A 20677-nucleotide genomic window follows, 5' to 3' on the forward strand; every position below is an offset into this window, starting at 1 on the left:
TATTTGAATTTTTAATGTCCATGTATTGCTTTGGTAAGCAGAAAAATATATAAGAAGAAGTAAAATGGAATTTTAAAGAATAAGATATCTGGGACACTCGAATGAAGGCAATTTTTTTAAAAAAGATACCTGGGACACAAAGTTGTACTAAGAGGGAAATGACCTAAATACTGTTATTTGAAAAAAAAAGAAATTGTCAGTGTGAATGAAAAGTCCGAGTGGTTGTTTGAAAATAAATAGATATAGACTGGGTATGGTGGCTCATGCCTGTAATCTTAGCACTTTGGGTGGTGGAGGTGAGAGGATTGCTTGAGTCCAGAGGTTTGATACCAGCCTGGACAACTTGGCAAGACCTCATTTCTACAGTAAATCAAAAAAATTAGCCGGGCATGGTGGCATGCACCTGTAGTTCCAGCTACTTGGGAGGCTGAGGCAGAAGATCACCTCACCCCAGCAGGTCAAGGCTGCGGTGGCTATGTGTGCCACTACACTCCAGCCTGGGCAAGAGAGTGAGACTCCAATAAAAAATAATAATAATAATAGTAATTTTCAACTAGTTAGTTCACTAGCTAGCTAAATCAAGAAACACAGGAAAAAGCTTGAATTCTCAAAAATAGGAATGAAAAAGGGAAAACAACAATAGATATAAAGAAAAGGAGAAAAATAGCTTTTTAAATTGTAGAGTAGATACAGGATTGCTTGTATAGTGCTATGCTAATCTGTCTGGAATACTTACTGAAATTATGTTTCTATCCAAATACAAATGACCAAAATGAGAACTTAATAGACTAAAAACCATGAAATATTGAGAAATTATATTTCTCTCTCTGTCTGCCTCCTCCCCAGCAAACAAAACTGCCAACATTTTCTTGGGTATATTCAGAAAACACTTGATGCTCTTGGTATTTAAATTGTTCTAGACCATCCTAATTCTTTCCAATTAAAAGAAAAAAAGAGACCAACATAACACAGATACCTATTCCTAAAATAGCAAAAAAAAAAAGAAAACCTTTAGAAAGCCTCATTTGTGAATCTTGAGGTAAAAATTCCAGATAAAATAATAGCAAGTGCTTATTAGCAAATCCACTAATATCATTTACTATATTAATAGGATGGGGGAAACTATCATCTACATGTAAAAATCCAGCACTTCTTTCATTAGACTTTTCATAAGGAACACAGATCATTCTGTCATACTATAAATCTACTACCTAATCAAAAGGCAGTGTACATATCTGAACAAAAATCAGCATTGGTGAAACACTTAAAGCATTCTGATTAAAATCAGGACTATGATAAGGTATCTTCTGTTATCAGTGTCATTAAAAAAAGTTTTTTTGAGTCTGTGTCTCACTCTGTTGCCCAAGCTGGAGTGCAGTGGCATAATCCCAGCTCACTGCAGCCTTGACCTCCTAGGCTGTGGCCATCCTCCTACCTCAACCACCCGCTTCCACAGTAGCTGGGACTACAGGCGCATATCACCATGCCGGGCTAACTTTTTTAAATGTTTTATAGAGATGATGTCTCCCTGTATTGCTTATGCTGGTCTCAAATTCCTGGGCTCAAGCAATCCTCTTGCCTAGGCCTCCCACTGCACCTGGCTTAAAATTTTTTTTTTTAAGTAATGACTTTCAGACTTATTTCTAGAACGGTATACTACATAGTCAACATTATGGAAGTACTGACCAGTACAGTTATTTTATTTATTTTTTATTTTTTGAGTTGGAGTCTTATTCTGTCACCCAGCATGGAGTGCAGTAGCGCGATCACAGCTACTACAGCCTCGACCTGCTGGGCTCAGATGATTCTTCCTCCTCAGCCTTTGGAGTAGCTGGAACTACAGGCCTATGTGACTACACCTGACTAATTTTATGATTTATTGTAGAGATGAGGTCTCACCAAGTTGCCCAGGCTAGTTTGAACCCCTCAGCTAAGGCAGTACTCATGCCTCTGCCTCCCAGAATGCTGGGACTACAGGCGTGAGCCACCAGTGCAGTTAGAATAAAGAAAAAGTCAGTAAAATCAACTAAAACTATAGTGGTAAGATAATTCAGTTAAGGGACTGATTGCACATTTATAATTAATAGTTTAATGATTTTTCTATATATGATATAGGAAAGATTATGTCTCATTCAGGATAACATAAAACTTGCCAAGGAGTAAATCCCAAAAGAGATTGAGAAGTTTTCATTAAATATGGAAGATACATATTTTGTTCTTAGATTGGAAGATTTAGGGTTTTTAAGATATGATTTTTCCCTAAATCTATTTACTCAGTGTAAACTTAATCAGAATCCTCAAAACAGTTCTTGGAACCAAGTTTAGAAACTTGAAAATTATAATGGAAAAAAAAAGTTAACTTATGAAGGATTGAAGGATTAAGGTTTATGAGACATATTCAGAGCTCCTGTAAATCAGTAAGAAATGGAGTATTGACAATAAATGTGCCATTATGTTGACAGTTATTTTTCTCTGTAGATGAAAAAATTGAGTGAATGTTTCTTTTTCCTAATATTTCTAAAAACATGTATATTATTCTTCTGAAATCAGAGGAATCACATGTTTTAAAATTGTTATCTATGCAGAATGAGTTTTCTTATAACCATACTGCCCTCTCCTATTGCCTCATGGATACACTTCTAATTTTTGCTACAAATTGGTAGTGAACCTACAAGAAGAGAAGCTGAGAAACTTATTCCAGGTATAGAGATCAGTGGTGTATATTGAGTTATGTATTGCTGTTGGTTATATCTTACATCTAACTATATTTTTGTTTTGAGCTTTCGTTTGAACCCTGGTGATATCTACCACTAACCTTATCATACTATCTTGAAATCATACTATCTTGAAAATTATGCCATTGATTCATAAAGTGAGATGTAAAGTCAGAGAATCTTATGGGTAAATAGCATAAGTTTATCCCCATAGCTATCGGGAGAAAAGCTCTTAATTTCTTGTTTAATTGATGGTTGACCTAATAACATCATCTTCAAAAAACAGACAACATATTTAAGCTTTAGTAAATTAATAAGGGATTACCCTTCCATTTGAGTATTAATTCTCTGAAATCACACTGTAATTAAACAACAGATAAACAATATTAAATATAAGATATAAAGTACAAAGTAGAGGAATATCAGTATTCCAGTATACATTTTTTCAGAATGTATTTCAGATGAATTTTAGAGATTAAAGGATAGGAATAAATGAATCTTGTGATGATAGCACATGTTTAATAAACAAAGCAGTATTACTAGTTTTGTTTATCTTAAAGGTAAAAGATACATTTGCAAGACTGTCTTTTTTAAAAAACCTTTTCATTATGGAAAAATTAAAAACACACATGTACGACACAGACAGAATAGAATAATGAATTTCTACATGTTCACCACCCAGCTTTAACGATTACCAATTCTTGGTCAGTCTTGTTACTAAATCCATTCTCTCATCCACTTTCCTCATTTATGTGGTGTTTGGAAGCAAATCTGGATAGCAGGTAGTTTCACCTGTAAACATTTTACTCACTACCATACTATTATAACACCTAAGAATAATTCTTTTTTTAAATTTTTCTTATTTTAAAGATGTGGAATGCAGTTCAGTATTAGGTATACAAGTGGTCATTGTACATGTAAAGTTTGGGTCTCCCTTTGGTCACCATTTTGCCTGGTTTGAGATCAGGTACCCTTATTAATGTTATATGCGCCCCCCAACACCTAAGAATAATTCTTTAATGTTATTAAATATCCAGTCATTGTTCAAATTTTCATTTGTTTCAGATGTCAGATTTTTTGTGTGTATTTTTTGCAGTTTGCTTGTTTGGGTCCAGATCCGGATAAATCACACACTTTAGCAGTTTTTAATCTCTAAGATTCATTCTCTTAAATCTTTCTTGATCTATAGGTTACCCTTACTTCTGTTTTGTTTCTTTGCAACTTATTTGTTGAAGAAACAGTTTCTTTTGTCCTACAGATTACAGAGTTTCCTGCAGTCTGGATTTCGCTGATTGATATATAAAATATTTTTATTGCATTTGTCTCTCTGGGGATTTCATGGGTTCATTGGTTTCAGACAGCTTTAACGCCAGGTTCTGAGTTTGAGATCTGTAAATTGTAGGTGGTATGAATTTGGACTGCATATTCACATGTGTCCTGGGCTGGAGGTTTCAGGTTTTCATGATGCTTTTCGGTGAGGCTGAAGGAGATGTTCTAGATCAGGCATGTCCAGCTCGGTCCTAAGAATTGCGACCACTTCCATCGAACTAGACATTGATAGATGAGTTTTACAAACACAAGGTCAGATTTCCCACTAGTTTTATATTGTTGTCATTTTTATAAGCTTTATAATAAAAACATATAAAAGAAGTCTAAATATATTTATCTCCCAACTATGTTATATATATATTTATCTCCCAACTACATTATATATGTGTGGCCAAGACAATTCTTTACTCAGTGTGACCCAGGGAAGCCAAAAGTAGACACCCCTTTTTAGACTTTTTTACTTCTGGCTCTAGGCAGGTAGTTAATCTTCAGGTTTCTTTGCTCACAGCTGCCTGGACTCCTTTCTGGTGTTTGCTACTCTAACTTGAAATTATTCTGCTTTTCTTCCTTCCTAGCTGTTTTCAAGTTTGTGTTTTCTTAATTTTTGACAACTGTGGAATTTCTACTCTTTTTTTCAAACTTGACTATTTATTCAAGAGTTATTTTGTGATTTCATATCCAGCTTTTCTCTGTGTTTGAAAAAGGGCTGAAAGGTTTATATCTGTGTCAGTGCTGTCCACCATATTGCTTGAAGTTTTATTCCTATTCCTTTGTAAAACTCACTGGAAGTTTTTCCTTGGGTTGATATTTTATCTGTGTTTCTAAAGGACTCTGCCTGTCTTCATCATATAATCTGTGAACATTATTTTCCTGCTCTGCTAGATTCTAAATTTATTTTAGATCACAGAACGATTTTTATTGGCTTTATATTTCTATGGTGACCATAGTCACCACTATATCCCCAAAACCTAGCATAGTGCCCTACACAAATGTTCCTGATATTTGTTAAGTTAATAAAAAAATAATAAGTAGAATATTCCTACTTATAGTATCCTTGCCTCTGATGTGAAAATCACAAAGACATAATAGGTACAGTAAGCTACAAGTTTTATGTAATGAATATTCCAGGATACTTGGTAAAAGATCAGATGTTAAAATAGGAAACATTTTTGTCTGGAAATTTAAGCAACTATCTTCAAAGGTTGTTCTTGAATTTTCCATTTTTGTCATTTTTTCATAAGTAAAAATTTAACATAGCTGTTCCAACTAGGTGCTGGCACTTTATTGTTCTTCAGAACACTAGCTTATTAAGTTTGCATTCATATTTGTTCTCAGAGTTTATTGCAAGAGCTTTTTCTTTACAGAGTACTATAAAGACAGGACATAAAACTGCCTACAAAGCCTGTAATCCCAGTGCTTTGGGAGGCCAAGGTGGGAGGATCACTTGAGGCCAGGAGTTCAAGGCCAGCCTGGGCAACATAATGAGACCCTGTCTCTATTTTTAAAAATATTTTGCCAGGTGTGGTGACACAAGCTTGTAGTCTTAGCTACACAGGAGGCTGAGGTGGGAGGATCACCAGGCCCAGGAATTAAAAGTTACAGTGAGCTTTGATTGTGCCTGGGTAACAGCAAAACCCTATCTCTTAAAAACAAAAAAAGGTGCTTACTGTCTGATTGGGGAAACAGTAATAACTATATGTGAAATTAGGATATTTCCCAATTTATTGAATCTGGACAATTTCAATAAGTAAAGCTATAAAGTGGAACATGGTGGCTCATGCCTGTAATCCCAACACTTTGGGAAGCCGAAATGGGAGAATTGCTTGAGCCCAGGAACCCTGGCAACATAGCAAGACCGCGTCTCTACAAAAATCAAACAATTAGCCAGGCCTGTTGGCACACACCTGTAATTCCAGCTACATGAAGGCTAAAGTGGAAGGATCACCTGAATCCAGGAGGTTGAGGCTGCTGTGAGCTGTGATCATACCATTGGCATGTTACTGTGTCTTCATAATTTAAATGTGAGCCCATCTTAACTAGAAAAATTTAAATAGCTGAATATACAGAAATGCCAGTGTTTGCTAATAGGGCATATTTTCAAAGTGTAACTATGGCAGCAACTTTTTAAAATTCTATTTTCAAACTTTATTTAGTAGGGTACACCAATTTTCAGTCATTAAAGGGATGCAACTCATACTATGAGTTGCAGAACATACAAGATTTAGTTGTTTTTATTTGAACAGTGAGTACAGGCAAAGTAGTAGTACAACTTGTTTTCATTTTTTCTATCCTGAGAAAGAAATTCTAAGCTTTAAGTTTGGTAGTGATGAGTCAGTCATTTTTGGTAAGAAGTTAAGGTGTCTTATTTTAGTATTTTGGGGGTATGTGTTATTACTTGTGTGTGTGTGTTAGAGTCTCACTCTGTCTCCCAGACTGGCGGGCAGTGGCACATTCATGGCCACTGCAGCTCAACCTGCTGGGCTCAGGTGGTCCTTCCGCCTCAACCTTCCAAGTAGCTGGAACTACAGGTGCATGCTACCATGCCCGGCTTATTTTTTGATTTATTGTAGAGACAAGGTCTCACCAAGTTGTCCAGACTGGTCTCGAACCCCTGAGCTTAAGCAATCCTCTATCCTCGACCTCCCAAAGTGCTGGGATTACAGGCTTGAGCTACTGTGCCTAACCATATTACTTATTTTTGATAACTGTTTGTTCTTCTGTCCCAAGTCAGAAATTTATCACATTGTTTAGCCCCAAAAGAGGAATTTGGTCATAACTTCTTAGCTTTGTTTTCCCTGAGTTTTTTTTATGTCAGTTAATAGTTAAGTAAGTATGATAGTTGATTAATAGTGAGTTTTACTGTAGGTATTCCCCACAAGCTCTTAGTTTTCTATAGCTGAGAATAGAGTCGTCTCCAAGAATAACAAATCTTTCCTGATATGGTTTTAATGTTAATATGAATATCCACCTCTTATGTGAAGGTAACATTTCTGCCTCCCCATTCACATTAGCAGTTGTTACAGATTTTTTTGAAGCAGTCATTATGGATTTACATTAATTTGCACCTGATGTCCCCTTTAGGGGACATAAAGAGATTACAGGACAAACTTATGCAAGTGCAGATTTTTAAAAAATATATTTCCTTGAAGTTTTTCATTCAAAAATATTGAAAAAGATCTATGTCCTTTTTGAAATTTGTCAAGCTTCTGACTGATCAGTTGAGAAGTGATTTTCAGAAATCACTAGTGCATCCTTCCACATCTTCTTAAGGAACAACAGACTGGACAATAAATTACATGTTATGTAATGTGGGGAAAGAAAATGAGACTGCACTGTCTGCTCAAATAGAAAACACCAGGTAGAAGACATCAAACGAATTACTATTGCACCGCATGTATCAATGAACTGAGATGTAAGTTGGTGACTGTTTCACACATTACCACACGTTAGAAAAATATAAGATATAAAATCTTGGGGTTTTTTGTCATAAATAAATTCCTCAATGTCCAAAATTCTATTATAAGCCAAATATCATTATAGTAAAGTCATTGGTTACAGTGCTGTATACTATTGAATTGAAGTGATTAGTTTTTTCACTGTTTCGTAGAAAAGTATGGCTAAGTTGCTAGTAGGTGATCCACGGGATGTCTCTGAGTCCAAAGGGTTAATATATGTACCTAATTTGATCTGGCCTCATTGTGACTAATGAGTGTGCTAAATTTTTTAGTATGTTTTCCCTGTAGAAAGTAAAGTTACTGGCCCATTTGGAGAATGAACTCTAGGCCCTGTACTCTTTCTGAAACCCATGTTCTCATCAACTGAACTAAGTGTTAAGTGCCTGCAATATAAAGTAAATTAGTTAAGCAGAATTCCTACCTTCTAAGACACTGTGTTGTTTATATAGCATATGTAAATTCAAGAGCTTTTGATGAAATTGAAATGAGGGGGAAGACAGTAGTGCATGTATTATTTGAGAAAAACATATAATACATTTATTAAAATTTTATTTTAATTTTAAAGATGTGGGATACAATTCAGGATTAGGTATACAGATGTTCATTATGCAGGTACCCTTGTTGATGAGTTGTGCCCTCCCCTCCCCTGGCAGATTCCCGATATTACCAGTCCAGCTCCCCCCCCCCCCAGTTTCCTGCTACTGCCAATACTTTTCTTATAGTAATACGATAATTGTTCAAGATCCACCTATGAATGAGAAAATGTGATACTCAGTCCTTTGTTTCTGTTATAGATAATTTATTTTCTAGTCTGTTCTGTGATGGATCAAACACAGTTCTTTGTTTTTGTGTTTATTATAGACTCTTAAGTCCATTCAGGTTGCTGTGAAGTTCATAATTTTGTCTTTCTTTATGTCTGTGTAATATTCCATCGTGTTTTTTTTTCTTTTTTTTAAGAGATGGGATCTTACTCAGTTGCCCTGGCTAGAGTGTAGTAACATGATCATAGCTCATTGCAGCCTCAAACTCCGGGGCTCAAGTGATTCTTCCTCCTCAGCCTCCCAAGTAGCTGGATTATAAACATAAGTCACAGCACTCAGCCTTAAGATGTTATTTTAAATAGCAATTTTGAAAAGTCAGTTGGAGTGTATAAATGATTATGACATGATTAGAAATTCTACCACCCTGAATTACTGTAGACATGTTCTGCTGTTAAAGTGTTTGTGAAGTGCCATGCCCAGAATTGAAACTGAGATTCCTTTTTTTAAAACTGAGATTCTTTTAAAAAATTTTTATTTTTTTAGAGATAGAATCTCACTCTATCACCCAGGCCAGAGTGCAGTGGCAGTATCATAGCTCACTGCATCCTGGGCTCAAGGTCTCCTTCTACCTCAGGCTCCCAAGTAGTGAGGACTACAGTCATGTGCCACCATGCTTGGCTAATTATATTATTTTTTGTATAGGTAGGGTCTTGTTATGTTGCCTAAGCTGGTGTTAGCTCCTAGTCTCAAGTGATCCTCCTCCCTCAGCCTCCCAAATTACCAGGATTAGAGGCATAATCCACCATGCCTTGGCCTGAACTGAGATTCTCAGATGGTTTGAAGAGCCCCCAGTGGTCCATATTGACCTGTTTTCTGAACATTATCTTTGCTATTAGTTTGATAACTTTACATTAACTGTCCAGTTTTGTTTAAGGTAAAAGGTAACAGTTTTACATTTCTTGAATGTAATGGTTTTATACTTATTTAATGAATAATAAATATAATTATATAGTGCTTACTGTGGTCCAGGTCCTTTTCTAAGTAGTTTACAGATATTAATTCTTAACAACTACATACAACTATTTAAATGTTTTTATATGAATTTTAGACATTTGTTAAGTGTTAGATTTCTTTTAGCGTAAGCATCTTTCCTGGTATTACTGTGTAATCATGCTTTGAATTGTTTTCGTTAAGTTTATCAAATATTTCATTCATCAAATTATATTCATCAGATATAATTAAGGTAGACATTAATATTAAATTGAAAAAATTTAAAATAATCATTTTTTGCTTTTTATTTCAGCTTTACCAACAGGGACGCTTATGTCAACTGGGCAGTGAATTTTGTGAATTGGAAGTTTTTGCTAAAGTATTAAGAGCTTTGGATAAAAGGTAAATTTTTTAAAAACTGTAAATATACATAACAGTTTGCTATTTTAACCATTTTTAACTGTACAGTTCAGTGGTATTAAGTACATTCACATTGTTGCGCAGCCATCAACAGCATCCATTTTCAGAACATTTTCATTATCCCAAACAAAAACTTTGTATCCTTTAAGTAATAACTCCCCATTCCCTTCTCCCCTCAGCCTGGCAGTTTTACCATTGTTCTTTCTGTCTATATGAGTTTGATTACTCTTGTACCCTATGTAAGTAGAATTCTATAATATTTGCCCTTTTGTATCTGTCATATTTCACTTAGCATGTTTTTAAGATTTATCTATGTAGTAGCATGTATCAGAATTTTATTTTTATTTAAAGTCAGATAATCTGTTGTATGCATATACCATGTTTGGTTATCCATTCGTCTGTTGGTGGATATTTGGATTGTTTCTACCTTTTCACTAGAGTGACTAATACAGCTGTGAACATGGGTATATAACTATACTTCAGGCTCATGCTTTCAATTATTTTCATTATATATCCAAAAATGGAGTTGCTGGATTATATGGTAATTCTGTTTCTATTATTTGTTTATTTCAGAGATGTGGTCTCATTTTGTTGCCCAGGCTAGCCTCAAACTCCAGGCTCAAATGATCCTCCTGCTTCAGCCTTTTTAGTAGCTGGGGCTATAGGCACTTGCCACTGTGCCCGGCTTCTTTTTTTTTTTTTTTCCCTGAGTGTCCCAGGCTTCTTTATTTAAGAACTAAGTGATACGTGATGTGGGGCTTAAAATCAAGAGCATCGTTGAACTTCACCTTCATCCAGTTTTCCTACTAGCTGCCCCCACCCTTTGTGTTCCCAGTTTCTTCCTTAGTGAATGAAGAACTTCAGCCCAAAAACTCTAGTACAAATTCCAGGTTCTTCTTCCATAGTATCTTCCCTTTCTCTGTCCCCCATTCCTAGAAGGGAAGTCACCTCAGTTTAAATGCATGGGAGAGCCCAGAGTGGTAACAGAGACAGAGGGAAAGGCTTCCCCCTCAGGGAAAGGGACTGAGGAATACAGCGTAATGAAGTGAGGACCCCCATAGCTTGTGGTACCAACATGGGGTCCTGGAGCCAGAGGAAAAGATACTGGTCCCCCTGAGAAAGGAGACCCAGCAACCTTGTAATCCTCTCGTTGTGAATAGTCACTGCTTGATAGCTTGCCCTTCTGGCGCCGATTACAGAACCACACTCGGACCACATCCTTCTCAAACTGGGCAATGTGGCTGATCTGCTGCAATGTTGGTTTTGGGCACTGCAGCAACAAGGTCTCCAGGTTGCTCCTCACTCGGTTCTCAATACTTGTTCTCTTTCTCTTTCGGGCCCACACGAGGGTCTCTGCTTTGCATATCTCCTGAAGATGTTTTTTTTTTTTTTTTTTTTGAGTTGGAGTCTCACTCTGTCGCCCAGACTGGAGTGCAGTGGCTGCTCCTGGCCACCACAGCCTCGACCCGCTGGGCTCCGGTGATCCTTCTGCCTCAGCCTTCTGAGTCGCCAGAATTACAGGCACATGCTACCATGCCCGGCTGATTATTTATTGTAGAGATGAGGTCTCGCCAAGTTGCCCAGGCGGGTCTCGAACCCGCAGGCTCACGCAGTCCACTCACCTCAGCCTCCCAAAGCGCGGGATTACAGGCTGAGCCACCGAGCCCAGCTTTCTCCTGAAGATTTTCATTATTGTCAGCTTCCTCCACCCACTTCTGTAGCAGGGGCTGTAACTTACACATGTTCTTGAAACTCAGCTGCAGAGACTCAAAACAACAGATAGTCGTTTGAACACCTTCCCAAAGAGAACCCCCAGGGTGAGCCCCTCATCAGCCTGGATATATCCCAGAGTGATCCTCTTCTGCTTCAGGAGGTTGGCAAGTTGTTCAAGTTCTTTCTGCAGAGCTTTAATGTCCTGAGACTACTCAGGGTTTTGCTCCAGCTTCTCGTTCTCCAGCTTCATGGCACCAGGGGGGACAGTGCAGGGCTGAGGGGAGAACCCCTCAGAGTTGCTTTCCACCCTAGCTCCTGCCTCACCCTCAGGCTGAGAGATCTCCAGGCCACCTTGGGGCACTAGCCCCACTCCAACCTGCGGTCCACAGTATACCATACCTACACAGAACTCATATGGTGGGGGGCACGGGGGAATCCCCCACACCTCAGAACCTGGCCCGACTCCTGGCCCAATTCCTGGACCTCCAGGAGGGCCTTGAAAGCTTAGCCAGATCCGAGGGTTAACCCAGCCTGATTAACCCAGCGAGAGTTAATCTGGCCCTCCTGGCCCAGTGCCTCCACCACCTGGCGGGGGCGAAAAGGCAAAATCCAAAGCCAGGTGTCCCGCCATGGGGAAGGCCCCAAGCCGGGGGCCTGGGGAAATGAACCTGGCTTCTATTTTTAATTTTTTGAGAAACTGCCATGCTGTCTTCCATAAATTCATTTTTAAGTGACATTTTGAAAAGTTAATTTCTTATGTGATTTAAAAACTATTTTATAAATATGATTATATCAGAAAATTTAGAATGACTACAATAATCTTGACTTTATAAGTATAGTGCTGACTGGGCATGGTGGCTCATGTCTATAATCCCAGCCCTTTGGGATGCCAAGGTGGGAGGATTCTTGAGTCCAGGAAGGGGTTCAAGACCAGCCTGGGCAACAGGGCGAGACCTCATCCCCGCAAATCAAAAAATTAGCCAGGCATTGTGGCACACACCTGTAGTCCCAGCTATTTAGGAGTCTGAGGCAGAAGGGTTATCTGAACCCATAGTACTCCAGCCTGGGTGACAGTGAGACTCTGACTCAAAAATTAAAAAAAAAAATGACTGGGTGGGGTAACTCACACCTGTAATCCCAGCTCTTTGGAAGGCCAAGGCAGGATCAGCCTTTAATTAAAAATTAAATAAATAAGTATAGTGCTAATATAAATCTATAAAACTGTTTCATTGAGAAATTGCCTCAAATTGTTTTTTTGTGCGTCTGGTATTATTTTAGTATGAGTTACATTAGCTTATTTGTAGTTGTTATCAGAAGCTCTGTCTTGCCTTGTTTTAGTCACTTTGTTTCCCTCCCCTAGAGTAGCCAGTAGGTTTACGTCACATGTTTTAGAACTTCATATAAATAGAATTATGTAGTTTGTAGCCTTTTGTGTCTGGCCTTTTTTTTTTCTTTCTCAGTATTATGTTTATGAGACTCACCCATGTTATGTGCAATTGTAGTTTGTTCATTCTCATTGCTATATGTGTATAGTGTTTTATTATATGAATATATCAGTATTTATTTTTGATTGACATTTGGGTTGTTTCCAGTTTTTAGCTATTAAGAATAGTGCTGTGACCATTCTTGTACATGTCTTTTCATGAACATATGTTTGCACATCTATTAGATCTATACCTAAAAGAAGAATTTGAAAGCAGTTTGAGGTTTACAACTCAAGGAATGCTCACCAGCATGATAGAGAATATAGTGAAAATATTGTAACAGTAATTGTCCAGCACAAACACATAAGCTGGGTGAAAAGGAGAGAGTTTGTTCTGCCTACCTCTATCCCTTCAAAGTTAACACTGGCAGTTTAGCTTTTTGAGTTTAAGAAGGGGAGAATGAGTTAATCTTTCTCATTGTAGGTATTATCAGGTAGTAGGAACCACAGAGAGATGAGCTGGCTGTGCTTGCTATTCTCTCTAGTGTTCTTCCTTCAATTTGCTTTAACTGCTGTTTCTTTCTCCTAACCCACATTTCTATGAAAATAAGAATAGGCTGGGCATGGTGACTCACGCCTATAATCCCAGAACTTTGGGAGGCTGAGGTGAGAGGATTGCCTGAGCCCACGGGTTTGAGACCAGCCTGGGCAACTTGGTGAGACCTCATCTCTACAATAAATCAAGAAAAATTAGCTGGGCATGGTGGCATGTGCCTGCAGTTCCAGTTACTTGGAAGACTAAGGTGGAAGGATTGCCTGAGCCCAGCACGTTGAGGCTGTGGTGGCCATGTACATGCCACTGCACTCCAGCCTGAGCAACAGAGTGAGACTCTGACTCAAAAAGAAAAATAATAAAAAAACATAGCTTCACAAAATACTGCTGATCTCTAATAAATGTACTACAAAATGTTTCATTTGTTCCACAAATTTACTAAATAAATACCTGTTGAATGCCTAGTATGTGCCAGATACTGTTCTAAATCCTGGGGATGTAGCAGTGAGTGAGATCTACAAGGTTGCTTCCTCAAGGAGTTTGTATTTTAGAGAGGGGTGATAGGATAATAAGTAAGTAAGCTGGGCTCGGTGGCTCAGCCTGTAATCCATGCCTTGGGAGGTTGAGGTGAGTGGATTGCCTGAGCCCGCGGGTTCGAGACCCGCCTGGGCAACTTGGTGAGACCTCATCTCTACAATAAGTCAAAAAACTAGCTGGGTGTGGTAGCGCTCACCTGTAATTCCAGCTACTTGGAAGGCTGAGGCGGAAGGATCGCCAGAGCCCAGCATGTCGAGGCTGCGGTGGCCGGGAGCGGCCACTGCACTCCAGTCTGGACAACAACGTGAGACTCCAACTCAAAAAAAAAAAAGTTAATAAGTAAGTAACATGATTTCACTGTTCAAGGATAACTTTGATATGTGGCTTGTGTACTAAGGTTTTAGAAAAACTTCTTGGTTGATTAATTAAACTTAGTCTGTAAAACAAAATAATAGAGGAGAACTTCTTCTTTGGTAAAAGACTGCTACAGAAAAACATTTTAAAATGTTCTTTACTCAAAGGTTTAGCTTTCAGGAATTTGAATCTGTCTATACAGTTCTAAATGTGACCATCTCTTAGATTATTTCAATTTCATATATTTGTTAAACTAAAAGTATGTAATTTGACTTTCCCCCCCTTTATCCAAAGCAGGGACTGTTACTTACAGTTTTGTTTTTTAAAGACTTTATTTTTTAAAGACTTTATTGAGACATAAGTCATACATCATAAAATTCACCACTTAAAAATTAGTTATTTACAAGATTTTGCAAACATTACCACTATCTAATTCTAGATCATTTTATCACCCCCAAAAGAAACCAATAACAGTCACCATTTCCTCATACCTTTGGCACCTGACTGACCATTAATCTACTTTCTGTCTCTCTGAATTTACCTATTCTGGATACTTATATAAATGGAATCATACAATATATGGTGTTTTGCATCTGACTCTTTCACTTAGCACAATGTTTTTAAGGTTCATTCATGTTACTTATATCAGTACTACTTTCCTTTTCCATGGCTGAATAATTGTCCCTTGTAAGGATAATACTGCATTTTGTTTATCTAGTCGTCTATTGAACATTTAGGTTGTTTCCACCTTTTAGCTATTTTGAATAATACTGCTGCAGATGTTCTCAAACAGGAATTTGTGTGGAGGTATTCTCAATTCTTTTGGGTATATAATATGGTAACTCTATTTTTAGCTTTTTGGGGAACTGCTAAACTGTTTTTTGCAGCAGCTGCACCACTTTACATTTCCACCATCAATGTACGAGGGTTCCAGTTTTTTCACATCTTGTCATCACATAAAAAAGATACATGTATATAATGGGCTCAGTGGCATGTGCCTGTACTCCCAGCTACAAGGGAGGATTATTTGAGGCTGGGAGTTAAAGACCAGCCTGAGCAGCACAGTAAGACCCCCATCTCTAAGAAATAAATAATTTTAAAACATTTATTAATAGCCATTCTAATGGTAGTGAAGTAGTATCTCATTATGATTTTGATTTATGTCTCTCTAATCAACAATGGTGTTGAGCATCTTATTTTGTGTTTATCGGTCATTTGTATATCTTTTTTTTTGAGGTAGGGTCTTGCTCTATCACCCAGGATAGCGTACAGTGATATGATCATAGTTCACCTGCAGCCCTGAGCTCTTGGACTCAAGTGATCCTTCCACCTCAGCCTCCAAAATAGCTGGGAGTACAGATGCACACCACCACACTGGCTGATTTTTATTTTTTGTAGAGATGAGGTCTTGTTGTGTTGCCCAGGCTGGTTTCAAACTCCTGGCCTCAAGTGAATCTCCTGCCTCAGCCTTCCAAAGTGCAAGGATTACAAGCGTGAGCCATCACACCTGGCCCATTTGTGTCTCTTCTTTGGAGAAATGTCTGTTGAAATCTGTTGGTCATTTTTAATTGGGTTATTTGTCTTTTTATTGTTGAATTACAGTTTTTAATTAATTAATTTTTGTTTTAGATTCAAGGAGTACATGTGCAGGTTTGTTCAATAGGTATATTGAGTGGTGGTAAGATTTGGACTTCTGTTGAATCAGTCACCCAGATAGTGAACCTGGTACCCAGTAGATAGTGTTCATTCCTTGCCCTCTGCTTTAGGAGTCCCCCAGTGTCTATTGTTCTCATCTTTATGTCCATGTATGCTCATTGTTTAGCTCCCACTTAATAAGTGGGAACATTCTGTATTTGGCTTTCTCTTTCTGCATTAATTTGCTTAGAATAATGGTCTCCAGCTGCATCCATGTTGCTGCAAAGGACATGATTTTGGTTTTTTGTTTTTTTGGCTTTGTATAATTTGGTTTTTAAAACTGATTTTTAAAAGTTAGCTTTGTCCTTCATTGCCATCAAGTTACCTACTGTATACTTTTCTTGAGTGTTGTAAAGATATTAGACAAATACTTTTTATCTTATTCCATCCTGGAAAATAATGGTGCTGTTATTTAAAAGAGAAACAGCTAGCACTTTCTAAAAGGACAGAGATAAGTTACCTGTATAAAATAACCTTTTTCTTCTCTTTCAGACATTTGCTTCATCATTGTTTTCAGGCTTTGATGGATCATGGTGTCAAAGTTGCTTCAGTTTTGGCCTACTCATTCAGTAGACGGTGCTCTTATATAGCAGAATCAGATGCTGCAGTAAAGGAAAAAGCCATTCAGGTTGGCTTTGTTTTAGGTAAGTGATGAAAAAATAGAGGAGTATTGTGTCCTGTGATGGACTCAGAATTAAACCTGCTAACAGTGAATGATTCTTCCAGGACTTTCTTGAAGTCTACATAAGGGGGTTAGGAGAAGAACATCAGAACTACTTGTGATTTATTAAACACTAACTCTGTGCCAAGTACTAATACTAGGCATTTAAATGGTATCTTTGTAAATCCTTATGACATTCCAGTAAAGTGATGGGGGTTTTTTTGTTTTGTTTTGTTTTTTTGTTTTGAGTTGGAGTCTCACCCTGTTTCCCAGGCTCAAGTGTAGTGGCATGCTCATGGCCACTGCAGCCTCAACCTGGTGGGCTCAGGCAATCCTTCTCCCTCAGCCTTCCAAGTAGCTGGAACCACAGATGCATGCCACCATACCCGGCTGATTTTTTAAATTTGTTGTAGAGACAAGGTCTCACCATGTTGCTCAGGCTGGTCTCAAACCCCTGAGCTCAGGCAGTCCTCTCACCTGTGGCTCCCAAAGTGCTGGGATTATAGGCATTAGCCACCGCACCTGACTGAGAACATTCTTTTCTGAAAAGAGCCCTCAGCATTTTTCGTTTAATAGTCTCATGGAATGACAGTTGCAACAAAGAATTGTCCAAAGAATGTCTAACAGTAGTGTTTGTGATCCTCGATGAATGTTAGAATGTTAAGGCTGACATCCCCTTAGTTCTTGATGATTCTGTAAAAAAATTTGTGCTGGTAAGAAATTCAGTATCAAGGAAGGTGAAAGTTGGGAGCGCTAGTATTCACTGAAGTTCTTTGTTATCTCCACATATGATTACACCAATCTTGCCATTGTAATGACCCAAATAGACAGATACTTGGAGAGAGAACCAAGTCCATGTGTTCATATTATCAATCTTAATCCTAAAATTATGCAGAGTATAAAAACATTATATCAGATGTATACAGTGATAAAAATAGTTTTTAAAAATAACATTCTTATTGAGATGTAATTTGCATGCCATACAATTCTCCTGTGGAAAATATACAATTCAGTGGTTTTTAGTACATTCACAGAGTTGTGCAAACATCACCACAATATGTTTTACAACATTGCCACCTCCCCAAAAGGAAAGCATACCTAATTAGCACTCACTTTCCATTTCCCATTTCTGTCTCTATAGATTTGCCTGTTCTGTACACTTTATACAAATGGACTCATAAGATATATGGCTGGCAAAATAATTTTATATATATAGATATATAGATATATATATGTATATATATATATATATCCTTTGTGACTTGTTTTATTTAGCATAATATTTTCAAGATCTACTCATGTTAATATAAAGAATTTTAAACCAGATATTAGAGAACTGAAAAGGCAAAAAGGGAACACTAGGGTGTTATGGAAATAGCAGCTCTAAGAGTCAGCTCCCATACCTAGGGCTTGGGGAACCAAGGGAAGAAGTTGGGATTATTAAAATTTAGAAGCTTGAGGATGTGCCCCATGGAGTTGGGTTGCTGCTAGGCTGTTGCTGGTGTCTCAGAGGTTTGAAAAGGGTCCCCTAGAATCTAGACCTGTATGAGGAGCACCTGGCTGGCTGTTGCTGTTTTCTGATGGAGTGCTGTGAAACTGGTTTTACAAGTAGTGGAAAACTGGGAGCTTGTATTGATTATTACTTACCGGAATGAACTGCTGCTGCCAGCGTAAAGAAGCAGTCTCTGGGATGTTTCTGTAAGAAGGAGCCATGCTGACAGAAACAGGGAGTGTCCCTTGTTCTTCCAAATCTTGCAGCTCCTTTCTTTAGTGCCTCCTCTTGGCAGAGTCTAATAGGGAGCCTGCTGGCAAAGGAGGAATGTGGTTTGCATGGTCCTTACCTCATTATCATAAAACAGAGTCTAGAAGTGTAGAATTGAAGCTAAGAGACGATATCCTAATAACCAGCACAACCTGCAATGTGTTGGAATGATGAATAGAAGGTTGCTTAGTATGAATATGTGTAATGACCTCACTATTCTAGTTATTTGGTGAGGACTCTAGAATTTTCTAAAGCACACTTCTCTCTAGTTCATTAAAAAAAATTGTTTGATTGCATTTAGCTTTAATTAAACAAAAAAATAGGTCTGAGATAAATATGCTTTGTTGACTCCGACATTATTGACACTATTAAGATATACTTTTAGTTTACCAAGAAAAATAAATGCTGCCAATTATTGTAGTACATTATTATTATTATTATTATTATTGAGCCAGAGTCTCACTCTGCTGCCCAGGCTGCAGTGCAGTGGCATGCTCATGGCCACCTCAGCAGGGCTCAGGTGATTCTTTTGCCTCAGCTTTCCAAGTAGCTGGAACTATAAGCGCGCTATCACACCCAGCTAATTTTTTTATAAATTGTATAGACAAGTTGCCCAGGCTGGTCTTGAACTCCTGGGCTCAGATTATGCTCTCACTCCAGCCTCCCAAAGTGCTGGTACTACAGGCTTGAGCCACCAGTACACCATTATTTTTATGATACATTGTAATTTTAGAGATTTTTTTTTAGATTGGAAAATATAGTTTATTTAGAAAGTAAATTGGTGGGGGGTGTGGAAGAGAGAGGGCCAAAACTTAGGAAAACATGGTGGCCATCACTCAAAGAGCCACATGGCCAGACCAGAGCTTAACAAAGCCATGGTAGATCTTAGAGATTTTTAACGGTGCAAAAAAAGTATTTTAGGATTGAAGAACTAACAGTGTGTTGCTTTCTGCTTTCTGTTTATTGTAACTAACCCTGAATAGCACTTAGAAAGTGTTCCTCATAATAGCTAATGTAGTATAGTAACTACAGATTTAGTCTCTGATGTCAGATTGTGTGGATTTGAATGAATATTTTTACTTAATAACTTATAAGCTTTGATTTCTCTGTGACTCAAGCATTTTCATCTATGACATTGAGGCAGTAATTGCATTTAAGTTGAAGGTGTATTGTGAGAGTTAAATGAGAGAATTCATGCAGAATGATAGTAAAAATATATTGAATGTTAGCCATTATGAAAGGTCAAAATTCTCAAAAAGATTGATATATTCTAAGGAAATGATGTCCAGGGCAATAATTTAATTTCTTGTCTCCCGCCCCCCAAAAAAGATGATTTTGTATCACTGTCTTTTTTTATCTGTATATCCCTCTATGATGTGCTCCTGTGCTAAGAAGATTACATGTGTTCAGATTTCTTTATCTTGTTTGAGATTGGATATTGGGAGATTGAAAAGTTGTATGTACACTACAAGATGAAAATTGTAGAATAATTAGAACTTAGTTAACTCGTTAGCTGGAAAATGTTCCAGCTTTGATCCTGATTCCCCTGGTTCAAAACTTTGTAAAATCTCACAGTTTATATCTATGTTTTAAGCCAAACACATAACTTTAGTATGATGGGGTTTTTTGTTTTTAGTTTGGATAAAAATATTCACTGTAAGCATGTCATTTTAACTTTCAGGCAGTTTATTAAATTATCTAAAGTTCCTGGTGTTTCTTGTTCTTCAGGTGGCTTTCTTTCAGATGCAGGCTGGTACAGCGATGCTGAAAAAGTTTTTCTGTCCTGCCTTCAGTTGTGTACTCTACATGATGAGATGCTTCATTGGTTTCGTGCAGTAGAATGCTGTGTTAGGTAAGTTGAAACATAGCCTACAATTATGTGCTGTTGCTATAATGGTACTTAGTGGCTTTTATAGTTTTATCTCTTCTAAGTATATGCCAGCGTTTGAATAAATTGCTGAGATGATGTTTACATGTTAGTTTCACTAGTCTGGCCTTCACTATCCAATCTCAAAAATATAGTTAATTTGCTATAGACTTCTTAGCTTAGATTTGAGTATTATGAGCCAGAATGTGTGTCTTTCTTTTTTTTAAATTTGAGTCAGAGTCTTACTCTGTTGCCTACTCTGGAGTGCAGTGGCACAATCATGGCTCACTGCAACTTCGACCTTCTGGGTTTAGATGATCCTTTTGCCTCAGCCTCCAGAGTAGCTGGGACTACAGGCATGTGCCACACATCTGGCAGATTTTTAAAGTTTTTTTGTAGAGACAAGGTCTTGCTATGTTGCCCAGGCTGGTCTCAAATTCCAG

At 37.7% G+C, this 20677-nt stretch overlaps 1 protein-coding gene and 1 pseudogene across 1 annotated transcript in view; one reads left to right on the forward strand and one right to left on the reverse strand.

The window, feature by feature from the left end:
* Nucleotides 1-20677, forward strand: part of APPBP2 (amyloid beta precursor protein binding protein 2) — a 69203-nt gene that overhangs the window by 13546 nt on the left and 34980 nt on the right. The window contains exons 2-4 of the mRNA XM_008048887.2: nucleotides 9563-9651; nucleotides 16437-16588; nucleotides 20096-20219. Of these exons, the coding sequence (XP_008047078.1) occupies nucleotides 9563-9651; nucleotides 16437-16588; nucleotides 20096-20219 (365 nt within the window). The remainder of the gene's footprint in view (nucleotides 1-9562; nucleotides 9652-16436; nucleotides 16589-20095; nucleotides 20220-20677) is intronic.
* On the reverse strand, nucleotides 10595-12013 carry LOC103250304 (annotated as a pseudogene).

The sequence above is a fragment of the Carlito syrichta genome, unplaced genomic scaffold (assembly GCF_000164805.1).
Source record: "Carlito syrichta isolate Samal-C Ts95f unplaced genomic scaffold, Tarsius_syrichta-2.0.1 Scaffold128086, whole genome shotgun sequence".
Taxonomy (NCBI): domain Eukaryota; kingdom Metazoa; phylum Chordata; class Mammalia; order Primates; family Tarsiidae; genus Carlito; species Carlito syrichta.